The 14,737-nt window shown below is 37.7% G+C and overlaps 2 protein-coding genes across 2 annotated transcripts; both read right to left on the bottom strand.

Moving 5' to 3' along the window:
* Window positions 1-34: 34 nt before the first annotated feature.
* elob (elongin B) lies at window positions 35-5,376 on the bottom strand. The gene is made up of 4 exons (XM_022195122.2): window positions 5,253-5,376; window positions 3,404-3,538; window positions 1,597-1,705; window positions 35-1,476 (listed from the first exon to the last, which is right to left on the bottom strand). Exons 1-4 carry the CDS (start codon window positions 5,253-5,255, stop codon window positions 1,364-1,366), a joined length of 360 nt encoding a protein of 119 aa, XP_022050814.1. The 5' UTR covers window positions 5,256-5,376; the 3' UTR covers window positions 35-1,363.
* A 1,942-nt stretch (window positions 5,377-7,318) lies between these two features.
* On the bottom strand, window positions 7,319-14,422 carry zgc:153292 (uncharacterized protein LOC100003014 homolog). Its single transcript, XM_022195134.2, has 12 exons — window positions 14,259-14,422; window positions 13,330-13,531; window positions 13,154-13,186; window positions 12,794-12,912; window positions 11,326-11,428; window positions 11,119-11,151; window positions 10,981-11,013; window positions 10,323-10,556; window positions 9,244-9,347; window positions 8,648-8,813; window positions 8,498-8,553; window positions 7,319-7,909 (listed from the first exon to the last, which is right to left on the bottom strand). Exons 1-11 carry the CDS (start codon window positions 14,321-14,323, stop codon window positions 8,509-8,511), a joined length of 1,137 nt encoding a protein of 378 aa, XP_022050826.2. The 5' UTR covers window positions 14,324-14,422; the 3' UTR covers window positions 7,319-7,909; window positions 8,498-8,508.
* Window positions 14,423-14,737: the final 315 nt, after the last annotated feature.

Here is a 14,737-nt window from a genome sequence, read left to right as displayed (position 1 = left end):
CAAAAGCACACAAAAACACCACAGTGCACAGAGGTGAAAAACAATTGTTTTAATGTTAAATCAGTTACAAGTGCAACTTTGATCATGTCCCACTGTTTAACAGCCTCAATTTGCAAACATGTTTTTTTAATGCAACATTAAACAATTTCATTCAACACCCCCAGGTCAGAATATCCATTCCCTGTGGTAAATAATGTTGTTTTTTTGTGTTTTTTTTTTGTTTCTAGATCAAGAGACCCAGTATTACATCTTAATTTGAAGTTTTGATGTGCAGAAGTGTTCCATTTTTTTAATTCACATTTCAAATTCAGAAAACTATGTATTAAGGTATTGATGGTGTATAATACAACACAAACTGCAGCATGAAATAAACCAGTGATTCTGGGATAATGCAGCGTCAAATGTGCAGCCCACTACTGGCAGACACAGCTCAACATTACCTCTAACTTTAAATTGTTTAATGCTTACTTTAAACAATTCAGGCCACCTATTTAATACTCAGGACATGAAGAGCTACAATCAAACACTGGAAAGGAAATTTGATTAGCCCCCCCACCACTGTAAGTAAGGTGAAAATAATCCAATTAATATTCGATTGATGCTGTGCCTGTCAGTCATAACATTTTTTAAACACCAGGTCCAAGTCAGTAACTCACGACTGAGCGCGTTCAGTGTCGCCAACTTCTGATGGTAAAGTACCAAGAAATGTTCGACTTAATACCAGATCATCTGCCAACAAGTGAATCTATTTTTTTTATTTTAGAATATTGTTCAAAAGTTCCTTGAAATACAGATAGTAACTTAGAAATTCACAAACTCCTAGCTATTGTCGCAACACATATCCAGGCCAAAGACCAAAAAACATGTTAATCCTAGTAAGTTTAATAAAGAAACACACAAACATAAAAGCCTAAAAATGTCACACCTTATCAACTCCCACTTTTTAAGCCAGCAAAGTAAAAGAACACAAGTAAGGCAGCATCAGCCTCACCCCAAATAAAGACTAGAATTCATTAAATACGAGGTACAATTCTTTAAGTTCAGCCTTTACCAATCCCATGGATGACTGACAGTGTCGTGACAAGTCCGTCAGGTATCTCTGAAGGGTCTTGTTGTGAAATTATCAATTTTTCTAGCATGCGTTCGCCGATTTCAGGACAAATGAACCACTTTGAAGCACCCTCACATTTACAACAAGGGGAATCCGTGTTTGTAATCGTTTGTGCCCAGCTGAAGATCAGTCGTCGGCAAGATAAGACTTCACCCGCTGAGGCATCGCTTCCCAAAAATCCAACCCCTCCCTCCCCCCGTGTGTCCTCCCTCCGACCCCCTACGTGGCCCTCGCGTCTGCCCGCCCCCTCCCTCACTGGACAGCCTGCTCGTTGGCTGTGCTGCCTGAATCCTGGGGCTTCATGACATCGGGGAGCTCTGGGGGAGTGGAGAACGGCTCAATCCTCAGCTGCTCGAATGAATCATCTGGGAGACAGACAGTGAAAACAGACAAACAAGAGGCAGAAAGTTGTCGGGTCAAAAGGGAATTCAGATCAACCCGCTGGGCTCAGACTGAGCTACGAGTAAAAAAGGCAAACAACTCACCCCCCAGACGGAAAGCTAATCCCACCGTGGCTGGAGCCTGAGGTCGGGCCGTTTGATTTGTGAAGCCACAATTTCCAAGAGTTTGACTGTCGTTAAGCAGCACGTCATCCTGGAAGGGAAAACATCAAAAAGAGCAAAGTAGTGTAGAGGCAGCTGCTGCTTCGCTTCGTGTTTATTTTTGCACAGTACACATTATCGCCCCGTTCAGAGATAGTGTTCAAGGCATCTGAGGAGATTTAGGGGATCAAGCTGTCAGTGTGGCAAGTTTTACAGTTAAAAGGTCGCCTGTTTTACACAATGCGCTGTGATGTGAAGCCTTGTTGGGTTCCTCTGAGGAAGCGTGTTTAAAAGTTTTAGGTTAAAAAAGCTCTTAGCTGTCTTAAACTGCAAGACTTGCCTTTTAACACACAGCTGCCAGTGAGTGATATGAAAAGAATCCATCTTTATGAACAGAGATGTAGATCTAATAATCTAGGAAATCAATTCAGACACTTTTTATCCAAATGAAAGAGGAATGTGAGTTTTTATATTATCTAAAGAAAGTCACAAACTAATATACTTTACTAGACTAAAGAAAAAAAATTATATCAAAAGCACCCCCCGCGACCCTAGTGAGGATAAAGCGTGTATAGAGAATGGATGGATGGACAATGTTGCCATACTGAAGTCTATCTCATTGAGATATTGTAGAGGTACCAAGTTCAAAAATAATAGGCTGCAACTAACTAATATTTATATTATCAATTATTCTGGTAGTTTTTAAAATTTCATTTAGTTCAGAAAATGATGATGTCATCGTTAAATATGCCAATAATCTGATAATTTTCTTGCTTTGTCTGTCCAAAAGTCCAGAATGTCAGGATATTTGCCATATATTATAACTAAAAGGAGCCATTTCTCACATGTGAGAGACTGAAACCAATGAAAATGATAGAAAATAGAACTTGGCTGTCAGTAGTTGCCAATTATTTTCTAATTACCGCAGCTCTAAATGATGTCGCTATTCCTTTCAACACAGACAAGTTCACATTGTCTCACAGTATATATTGTAAAATAGCCAACACTATGCTCAGACAGCTTTATTTATAAATGTGAATTTTGTTCATGCTCTAATCCTACACACTAGACCAGGGGTGTCAAACTCAGCTCCTGGAGGGCCACTATCCTGCATGTTTTAGAGCAGGGGTGTCAAGATCCGTTCCTGGAGGGCCACTATCCTGCATGTTTTAGATGTTTCCCTCTTCCAACACAGCTGATTCAAATGATCAGGCTCGTTATCAGGCTTCTGCTGAGCTTGATGATGAGCTGATCATTTGAATCAGGTGTGTTGGAAGAGGGAAACATCTAAAACATGCAGGATAGTGGCCCTCCAGGAACTGAGTTTGACACCCCTGTTTTAGAGGTTTCCCTCTTCCAACACACCTGATTCAAATGATCAGCTTATCATCAAGCTCAGCAGAAGCCTGATAACGAGTCTGATCATTTGAATCAGCTGTGTTGGAAGAGGGAAACATCTAAAACATGCAGGATAGTGGCCCTCCAGGAACTGAGTTTGACACCCCTGCACTAGACCAACAGCTGGGTATCAAAAACCACACATGGAGAAGATGTTAACAAATAGCTAATCCATGAAAGAGACACAATATAATATAATATCATATAATATAAATCTGTTCAGACTGTCTAATTTTTATAACCTACACAGCCAAAAGGATCTCTTAAACTGCCATGGGAATTTATAAGCAATTGAACACTTGCACATAATTCCAAACAACAAAGGATGTTCCAGGCTGGTAATTTATTTCACCTTATAAAGCCTCTGATCTTCAGGTGGCCTCTTTAAAATGCCCTCCACAATGCGCTTCAGCTCATAGACTGTGGTCGACTCTTTGGCATCTGTGAAGATGGTCGTCTTGTGACGTCGAATCATTAGAAACACATCCTGAAGTGAGGTCAAGTGACAGAGAAAGGGTCGACATCAGCCAGTGATGACTTGTACAGATATTCACATCAGAAAAATGAAACTGTTGGCCTTGTAAATGCTGATTTCTCAGACATGCTGTAAATGTCTTTTTCATGTTGTTGTTAGCGAATGAGCTGTAATCAGATTCTTTCAATGCCGGAGAACAAGCAAGATAGGCTCTATCTAGTCTGGCCTTCAATTGTTTACTTTAAATCCACATCCTCTACCAAAGAAATGAGCTAATTTGGTGTAAAGAATTACCCCTATATCAACAGATAAAAGCTTTACCACTTGCAAATGCAAATATTCATACATAAAAATTTCAGCAACAGCTGTATGGTCATGTGCAACATGACAGATACAAGCAAAACTCTGGGAATTCAGACCTGTTGAAAAAGGTACATAATGTATATGAATTTAGTGGTTACGAGGGATTTAAAATATTTTCATTGTCCATTAATCTGTTGATGATTTTTTTAACTAGCTGAATAGTTGTGTGACACATAAAATGTCAGAAACAGTTACAAACAAAAAGTCATGGTGATTCACATATTTACACGTTTTCTGCAAAGCTACGAAGTACTGTTCAGAATATCAAACATAATATAAAGACTTCTGAATATAAACTGTTTGGTGTAGATGGGATTGCAACAAACAAGTGGTTGCATATTTACTCGATTTATCATGTCGCTACTCATTAGAAAGTTTTTAAAAAATGTCTCGTTTATCCGATAGACAGATATAAGTCAGCCCAAACTTTTTGGGAATTACGTTCTGCTGTAGAAGGATCTATTGTAAACAAATAGGAACTGCGGTAACTCCTAGTGGCTCAGGTTTAAATAAATTTAGACACGTTTGTTGACTGGATCTGCCTGTACTAACCAGGTTACATGATATTATGCTGTGTGGTGGCAGCAGCAGTGTTGATGCTGGCAATGACAGCTTTGTAGTGAGTTGGCTGATGAGCTGAGTTTATGAGTAAGCAAGTAACACTCGTTTACGTTACGCCAATCTGTAACCACCCAACCAGGCGTTTAAAGACCCACAATACAGCTGCTAGCTAGTGTCATGAAGCTTAGCCGTTAGCCTAAGGTGCTCCTTAAACCAACTGTTAACGTTAGCTACAGTGGCTTCCTCAATAAACTGATTGTCGCAACTGTGCGCTGAGAAATTAGCATGTACTAAACATATTTTCTGTTGGAACCCGTCTAATGTCAAAATAACCACCTTCACTTTCTCCCCGAACATTTTAATCTAAGTTGTGTCAGAGATGATAACGTTAGACGAGCTACATCAGCTACCGATAACTTTAGCTAGTTAGCTTTCCCGCGGCTAGCAAGCTATTTGATCAAAAACAAAGTTTGTTGGTTTAGCTGTCACTTAACAAAAAACTATGTTTATGCCAATGCCTTTTGTATGGAATTCTCTCTGCTAAACTTGCTGTCAACTTAAGTACTGTAAAGCAATGTCGAGCGGCTGTGAGCTAGTGGTTAACCAACGCAGGGGAAGCTAACCCATGCTAGCAAGGGTTAGCTAAACAAAGACATCAGCTTTAAAATGATAGCTTTGTGACAAGCTTGGTTCACGACGAAATTTTAACGGCTTACTGAAGGGTTTGATGACGAACTAAAAGTACGGTTTAGCTGGTCAACGGGACATTACATTATGAGCTGTATCTGTTTTCCTCACTCACCATTTCTTGCGGTTGGCTGCACACAGAAAAAAAAACCCTCCACTGCACAGCGACAACTGTGAGATCACAGCAGCATCAGACAGCTGCAGCTCCACGAACAACCAGCTGATGGCGCTGCGGGAGCTTCACCACCGGAGCCCTGCAGGGAGCATTTTTGTGCATATGTAAACTATTAAAGAAAAAATATAAAAATGGAATGTGATAATATTGCTAGAGGATACACATCAGCGGTGCTAAAATCTTAACGTGTAATCTACATTTTAAACAGCTTTAAAGGTTCTGTACTGTATGCCCTTTAACCCTTTTGTTGTCTTCATGTACAGGTACCAAAAAATACTGTTTTCTTGACCGAAAAAAAAATTCAAAAATTCAGCAAAAAAATCCCCAAATTTCTGAAAATTTGCAAAACCTTCAGGAAGAAAATTCCAATAATTCCTTAAAAGTTTTATTTTAAAAAAAATCCCTTAAATTTGGCAAGAAAATTGTTGTAAATATTTTCAAAAATGAGTAAAAATCTTCCAAAAAAAATCTTTAAAATATCTAAAGTGATTACATATATATATATATATATATATATATATATATATATATATATATATATATCAGTAAAACTTCTAATATTTTCTTTAAGAACATTCACAAAGAAATCAACCAAAATCCAGTAAAATTCGCTGGATTTTGGTTCATTTTTATGTGAATGTTCTTAAGAAACATTGCTTTTTTCCACCAAAAAATGTTCAAAGACTTCCCAAAAATGTTGAAAACGTGGACATCAGAAGTTTCATTGTGAAAATATATATTTTTTTCTACATTTTCAAACTTTAAAACGAGTCAATTTTGACCCCCAGGACAACACGAGGCTTAAATTTGTGTCCAGAGTGTCTTTCAAGCCTTGCATACTGCAAAATCTGACCAGATTTAGTAGGAAACCTAATATTTTTGGTATACTACATTTGATCAACTGAGTATTATGTTGTATTATATCTTTTTCTGGAATGCTATATAGATTGATAGTATAGATTTTGGAATGAACCCCCTGTTCAGTGAATAATAGATCCACAATCCTAATATAAACGCTAAAGCCAACACATTAAGCTAATTTTTAATGCAATTTTTTTTTTTAAATATTGTGGGTTTCTAGACATTCTGGGGACTCATACATATGTTCAAAAACAATTTAAAAATGTGTTTTGAATAATGTGGCTCCTATTATAACAATCTACCATCTTTTTAAAGTAAATGACCGGTCAATGTTGTGCAGTGATTAGGATACTCGGGTCAGGAATAGTCGTTCAGTATAGCAGAAGAAGTCAACAATAAATGAAGCTGTCATTCTGGTTTTGAATGGAGCTCCCACAGTCTGAACTCAGCACAGTAGTTTTGCAGGATCTTCTGAATCATCAACCTGACTTCCTCCCTTGCGAGGCAAACAGGTGTGTTTCTTTTCACGGGATCTTTTGTGTGGGAGGACTAAATTTCCTCCTCTCGGTGTCTTTACAGCTGTTAGCACAGTGAGAGGGACAGCTGGACTGACAGAGGCTAAGACACACCCACGAATCACAGTACTTAGGATCAGGATTTGTTTTGTTTTTGAGCCGATAAAAATGTGATAAAGAAGTGAACAGCTGAAAACTTGCACACACATACATACACAGACTTCTCATACTGTACAATAAGTGTTCCAGAAGTTTCTGTTTAGGATGTACGTTGAATGAAAGCTGTTTCATGACCCCTGAAACCTGCATGTGAAGCTGCAGCTGTTGACCTATTTGTCAGATTACAGAGTTAAGTCATCTGCAAACAAAAACGCTTCAATGTCTCTTTGTATGACTTAAAACCTCCTGTGCAGGTGCTTAAAAGATGCAATTTTTCTGGTGCAGATGCACTAAAAGCTGCATTTCAAGTGTGAATTCTGACATGAGCATTTATAGCATATTGTAATTTCGTTGAAAACAAGTCATCGTGCTGCCAGTATGCTCGATGTGCCACTAAATCACTTATTTTTAAAAATGTGCTGATTGCACAAGATTCATTTCTCATAATTTGAATCAAGCACCACAAAGACATTTTTATTTAAAGAAAGTTTATTAACATGTTTTACATTTTATAAACAAACTGCAATAACCGATCAGGCACAGCTGCTTTAACTTTGCCAGGGCAGATGTTTGAACTGTTTGGAGTAATTTACACATAAGAAGTGGCAAATATATATATATATATATATAAAAAATGTATCCAAAAATAAAACATGACAATGTTTTATCAGCTTTTGTTCTTGCTAAAGACCTGTATTTAGTTTATCCTGCCAACATCAACAACTGAAATAAAATGCTACATTCATCAATATGATTACGTGAAGACTGAAAATGACCTTCCGCTGACTTAAGAGACTAAAAAAGACAAAACCCCAGAACTTGTTATGGACCAAACCGGTGGAACATTTCAGCGAGTCCTTGGAGGAGTGAAGGAAGCTGTAGAGGTTCCATCTGCAGTTCCTTTTCAGTCGACAGACTCCTGGTCAAACCATCGAGGTTTCCACTGTTCATTCCAGCACTGGCATTCTTTAGGGATTCAGAGTTCTTCCTTGACTGAAAAATATTCCTCTTTCCTGGTTTTCTAAGGACACCGAGTCCAGTTTGGCTCCCAAGTAAAGTGACCTGAAAATAAGACAAGCTGTATATTACTGTTCAGTAAAAGTCTCTGCGATTGTTTTCAAATTTAATGACTTTATCTTCCTATAAAACATCAATACGATTCAAATATTCTACAACCACCAAAAAATGAACATTATGTTAAATTTTCAAACATAAATGCAAACAGTGATGAGAAATTCCACATTTTACCATTTCTGTCCACATTTACTTCTAATTACATGTGTTTCAGGTATTAACTGCATGGTGTTTTGTGTAAAGAACCGTCACATTTTTCATTCACTCCTAGTTTGTTGCTAGGAGCAGAGCTTGACCTTGGTGTGCAGAGAAGGTCTTATCTGGTGTCAGATGTAGTTTCAAGAACAGTTTCAGCGAGGAAAAAAATGAAGATAGACCAATGTAAACAATTCTGTGAAGCTTCAGTTTGCCTCATTACCGAACAAAGCTTTATTGAAAGTGAGCAAAGAGACTGACCCCCAGACTTTATATGTGCTGCTCTTGTCTCATGAAGGCACTGGTATTGCAATAAAAAACTATGAAGAAAACTTGTATTTCTGTGAATTCACACAAAAACTTAAAAGGTGTTTAACTTACCGCAGGAACTTCTATCTAACCTTGAAAACACTCTCTCGGATCTTGGAATAAGCGTGCTTTGGAAGAGAAAGGTATAAACACAAAAGTAATTTTGTCATATTTATAAAGAAAAGTCTTATGAAAGCTCAAATGTTCAAACCCTACACTCACATTCAGTCCTCTGGGGGATTGGACAGGCTTTAGTCCTCTACAGCAGAGCACTGAGAAAGGCCTCTCCTTGGTGGCTGAATGCTCTTTGAAGCACAGACTGACGACCTTGGCAGGAAGGTAAACGTCCCAGTCAGCTGCATGCTCCTCTATTAGATCACTGACCATCCTGTTGAGGAGCCACAGACACAGAAGATGTCAATATGATGCGAGAATATCCAGTAATAGAACTTAAAATAAGCAGCCATTAAACCGCCACTCACTGCAAAAACAATACGATTTTTAACATTTGTATTTTAGATATACATTAAATGTGTCTTTTCCTAGTCTTGAAGGCTGCATTAATCCAAAAGAATGAACTGTTTAGGTCATGATGTTAAGATTACTAAATATATTTTACATCAATTTACTGTCATGTTAGTGTGACAAAAATGTGTCAATTGGAAAAACACCAGAACAAACGAGGCCACAGGAGTGACACAGAGAATGCCCAATTTATACTGAAGAATAAAGAGGCAGGAAAACATAATGGAAAATGTTCCAAACAGAAAATAACACAAATCCTGTCACGTTATTCACACAGCGCTCTATTTACAGACCTGTTAATCAGCTGTGGTGTGATCAGATCTGCAGTGCCGGTCTGCTGATGATGGACCACGAGAGCCACGGTAACCTTCAGCTGATCTTTCAGTTCTCGGTTGATCTGAAACAAAGACACATTCACACAATATTATAGTGGTTTATTATAAGGAGACACACGTACTGGTAAGTGAGCAGAAGAAAACAGTTTGGGGCATTTCATAGTTAAAACATGGGATTTGCTGCTGTTGCACTGGAGAGAGAAATCAGTAATTGCTCTTCTTGGCCAAAATAAAACAACAATGGTTTTGTTATTTAGGATGTTTCCTCATATTATCACGCAACTCAAGACAATTGTATGACTACGGTCTTTTGATGTTCAAAAATACTGCTGACAATTGACAAGAGGATTATAACTATTACATATGAGTTTAATTACCTCCAACTAGGGCTGGGCGATGAGGTTCAAAGATCATTTGATGATCATCTGATGATCTTTTGGGTCATATGATCATATGATGATCTTGTGGAGCAGAATCACAATCCACAATCTGAGCCACAATTCTCCCCACAGATTTATTTGGAACCATGTGATAACACGACAAAGCCTCTCACTTCAACTTAAGACTAAAGCTTTGATCTTATTCTAAATTTTCTGTCCAGAAATTACAAAGTTCCTCCTCTAGTCAGAACTCATAACCCTTGTAGTTTATCCATCATAACAATGGTCCATTAGCTTCTATTCTTCATTCACCATAATGTCAAAATAAGGCACACCTTTGAGTTATTATGGACATCCAATGAGTTTTTGCTTATTTCATGTGGAGTAGGAAGGTTCGGACAGTGCTGTTATTTATTTTAGGAAGCAATCTGTACAATTCCCTTTAATTTGCAGATCAAATGCCAAATTATCATCATCAGACAACCTGCTGCTACATTCATCAACATACTTTGGTTGACTTTAGGCACTAATGTCTCATTGAAGCCAAGTGCAGCTTAATAGAGACTTCTGCAGGATCTGAATTTTCCAATGGTAGTTTCGACTCTGATGCTGATAGAAGCTAAAGTTTGATGAGCAGTTCAGTGACAATGCACTCACCTTGTGGACTATGTCGTGAGGCAGTCTGGACAGGATCCTGAGCGGGTATCCAAAGTGGGCGATGACGTCCACGACGTTCTTCGCCACATGTGAAGGGAGGCACGACTGCATCGGTACAGCTTCCACCCATTTGGAGTAATAGTCTGTCACCGTCAAAATGTACTTGTGTCCATTCAGTGTTTGGGGAAGTGGTCCTCTGACATCCAGACCCAACCACTGCCACGGCTCCGTCACCTGCAACCAGAACATCATGCAGGAGTCCAATGTTGCAAAGTTTTACTGTATTTCATATTATTCTATTAAAACACCTCAGAATCAGAATTAGTTTTACTGCCACATTGGTTTTCAGGTATAAGGAGCCTGACATGGTAATTTGGTGCATTACAGTAAACGCTGACAAGTCGGGTATTTAAAAAAAAAAAAAAAAATAAGAAGAAGATTTGCAAGCCAAGAAACAGCAGCTGTTATAAGTGAAATAAACAGCAATTCTACAGCAAATTTAAGGATTTCAAAACAAAAAGCAATAGAAATATGTACAGTGTGCAGGAATGTGCAAAATATTTGCTTGAGACTGTGCAAATTATTCATGTTAATGTTTTCATGAAAATAATTAATGTAAACAACCTGAGACGAAGTAATCACGCTAGAGCAGACCCACCTCGATCACATTTTCAGGGTCTTTTTTCTCTGTCTGTGGAAAATTGTTGAAGAATGTTTAATTATCATAATTTAAAATACAAAAACAAGATTAAAAAAAGCCAGAATGCTGTATTTTATAGAAATGAACAATACTCACAGTGACATTATCATCTGGAGCCCACTGGATATTCTGTTGATGCAGATGAAAAATAATAGAGAGAGCGGGACAAATTGCAAATAAAAACAAAAAGGACAAACTGCAATACTGAAGATAAACATCTGACAACAGACAACAACGTCATGTCAGAACATTTACACAAATGAGATCATCAGGTTAGCAAAGTAATTAGTGATCATATTTTACCTGTGGTACACAGTAATCACCATGAAAGAAATGTGGAAACGACTCGATGGTCATCAACCCCTCATCGACAATGATCCTCCATTTGTCTGACTTTTTGGGGTTTCTGATAAAAGCAGAAAATGTGAACACACATTAAAGATATGACAAACAAAATGTGTACAGAACTAATAAATAACGACAGAACAGACATTTTGGTGCAAAATTTCTGCAGCTTCTGATGCTGAAAAATCACACAAATGCACGAGCTGATCCAACACTGTAAAACTTTAAAATACACTGTATTCATACGTGCAAAAGAAATATGTTCACACTATTAGTCAGACAAAACACACAATATGAGGATATCACAGCAAGAAGCATTGTCCCAGTTTTAGCGCATTTTACAGATTAAATTCATCACAAAAAAACTGTCAACTGAAGGCTCAATAAACAGTCATTTTGAAGGTTGTTATTAATGAGTGGACAATGAATTATACATTATTTAGAATTATGAGCTTTAAATTGTGAGTTGCTCAGTGTAAAGATTTTTGAGTAAGTCTTGTGTTGCTGTCTTTCGCAAATATAAACAAAGAAACAAAGTTTTGGCATTTCATTCTTAGACTTATTTTAATATATTTCATGACATGGGATTTGGCAGGATTAATAATGGAGAAATGGTTCTGTGCCAGAGATTCACTTATTGTCACGTCTTCATGGCGTATGTGACTTGGAGATGCTAACTCAGCTTTCCATCCGACCTTAACTTCCAGAGAAAGAGTTCAGGAGGTGAATGTTAAAACCCAAATACACACAAAGACCAGGAGGCAGAAGTGGATCCTAACTCTGCAGCAACTTTAGAGCGCCACAAAAAAAAGAAGGAAGTGTTTTAATGCTGTAAATTCCCAAGTACGTTTAAAACTGACACAAAGCTTAATGACATACAGTAAACATTTTGTGAAGTTCCCTGCTTAGTAATCAAATTTCACTTTTCAGCATCTCTGAAGCAGAGCAGTCAGGCCTCTCAGAGAGGAGTCTTGATCGAACACTTTACGAGAAACTGACCTCTGACAAAGCAAAGACGAAAAAGTCTGGTTGGATCTATTAAAACTTTGGAGATTTTAGTGAACCACAATTACTACAATAATGACGTCTTACTTTACTTGTTTGTTTGACCCAACACAACAGCAACAATCCGTAAATCTTGACTGATGACATGACAATAGAGCTTGCAATTTGATGCCTATTAACTGAATGTAAACAAGCTCTTTGTGTGCAGAGTAACGATCTCATTTAACTGTACACAATGTACTGAACAAAGGCAGAAAATCCACTGACTTTGATGGCAGAAAACCCTGATGTAGTAGCAAATACCTTTTGACTTTTTCTGCGACATTAATGAAGTCTACATGATGAGGTATTGTTGGTGTTCTTGTTGACTTGAGACAGAAGGCTGAGACAGCACAAAGCCTCTCTGTCTGTAGCTACATACCCAGGTGGCTCCTCCTCTGTTTGGTTGGACTCTTTGTTCTGGACGCTCTGCTTTGCTGTGGTGGGAGCGGTTGTGGCAGACGGAGCTGAATCTGTCTCTGAGGCTTTGGCTCCAGGTGGCTAGGATTACAATACAGAGAAAAACAACACATATTTGGCTCAAATGTTTGAAATTTAGTTTGTGGTGGTTCACAATTAGTGCCCTAACATTAAAGTAAAACAGCCTGACAGCATTAAATCTGTCGTGTTTGACTTGTAAGCACAAATGAATAAATTCCTTGTCGGCGTTGAAAGAACGTTAACTAATAACTCATGATTAAGGTAATTTTAGCAATGCCATGTCAGTGAAGGATGATCTCACCTTGTGTCGTTTACGTCTTGAGTTGACGGGAGCCTGTATCAGGGAGACAAAGACAGTAGCATGAAATAGATTTTTTAAAAAAAGCTTCTTAAAAAGTTGAGGACTTTACTGGAGCAGTCTTCATCTGAAACAAGTTTTCTCACTGTTTTATTTTGGTGTCGACTGTAAATACAAACCCTCTTTTTCTGTGTGTTGTCAGTCGCTGAAAACAGGGTGGGAACTGCATCTTCTCGGAGTGTCACACTTTTGCCCGTTCTGTCGATGTATTGCTCTTCAAAATGATTGATGCACAGCACAGAGAAGCGAGTTGGAGTCCAGTCCTTCCACTTCATGTTGACAAGCCATTTCTTGAGTTTTCGGGGATTGTAAAGGGGGAACCTGTAGTAAAACATAACTCATTGAAACAGTCCTAATGAGGAGGATACTGATAAGTTCAACTCTCTCCCATGTGAAGGAAATGTAGCACTGAAAAAATATTTAAAGATATTAAAATAAATGTTCACTATTAAAAAAACATACAAAACAACTATGGTATCCTCTAGATCCTTAATCATTTAATATACTGTCACATACTATATGTTGCGAGCCATAAAACAGAGGTAGATTTAGCAATTCATAAAACACAATTTAATTACCGTTTTTGTACTCAAGTCTGATATTCTCTCATGTATCCCCTCAGTTAAGTGTGTTGAACACTTTGGCAAGAAGACAATTTCTCAAATACTTGTAAAATCCATCTAGACCGAAGTACTCTTCTGTGAGAAATCAGTATATTTCACTGCATTGACTGTTAAGTGTATTTACTCCCAGCAACTGCACTTCATATATATATATAGAGCAAGATTGAGGTATTTCATTTAGCTTCATTCAAAAAAAACCTTATCCTTTGTCTTTTCTTAAATAGCAGAAGTATAATATTAATTACGGTTATAATAGTAGCTGAGATAAAACGCTGGGACGTCCTGGAACAACTTGAAGACACTAACATCAAGCTAATGCAGGTCATGTTGATGTTGATACTTTTGTTTGCTAGCTTAACTATTACTTCTGCTAGCTAGTTAGTAGGTTTATCGCAGAAAAACTACGTTAAATATTAGATACTTACTTAAAAAACTTAACATCTGAATCACTCGAGTTGTCACACTTGTAGGCACATTTATATCTTCCCATTTATTACACAATTTCGGTCAATTTGCCACCAAACAAATAGATGTTGTTGCTAAAGCTAAAGTTGCTTAACAGACGAGATCAAGCCAGCAACGATACACGCAATCTACATCCGGTTGGGATTTTCCAAACTATAGTCGTATTGTGTGTTTGATATTTTTAACGAGAAAAAACTAAAAATCTTACTAAATTATTTTGTATTCTTGAGTGTTTGAAATTATTTTATTTTATTGTTTTATATCGAATCCTCATGAAGGAACTATATTGAACACCATTTATTACTTCGCTTAAATACTTCACAAGAGAACATGCTGTTTCCTGTTTTACTCCACAGAATGTCGCTGACTTGACAGTACATTATATCCAGCGGATGTTGACGCTTGTTTTTCTTCTTCGTGGTGTCTAAATTGGTTCTGT

Source organism: Acanthochromis polyacanthus, chromosome 21, assembly GCF_021347895.1.
Source record: "Acanthochromis polyacanthus isolate Apoly-LR-REF ecotype Palm Island chromosome 21, KAUST_Apoly_ChrSc, whole genome shotgun sequence".
In the NCBI taxonomy this organism is placed as follows: domain Eukaryota; kingdom Metazoa; phylum Chordata; class Actinopteri; family Pomacentridae; genus Acanthochromis; species Acanthochromis polyacanthus.
The sequence above is the reverse complement of the archived record's forward strand: the minus strand, read 5'-3'. Positions and strand labels throughout refer to the sequence as shown.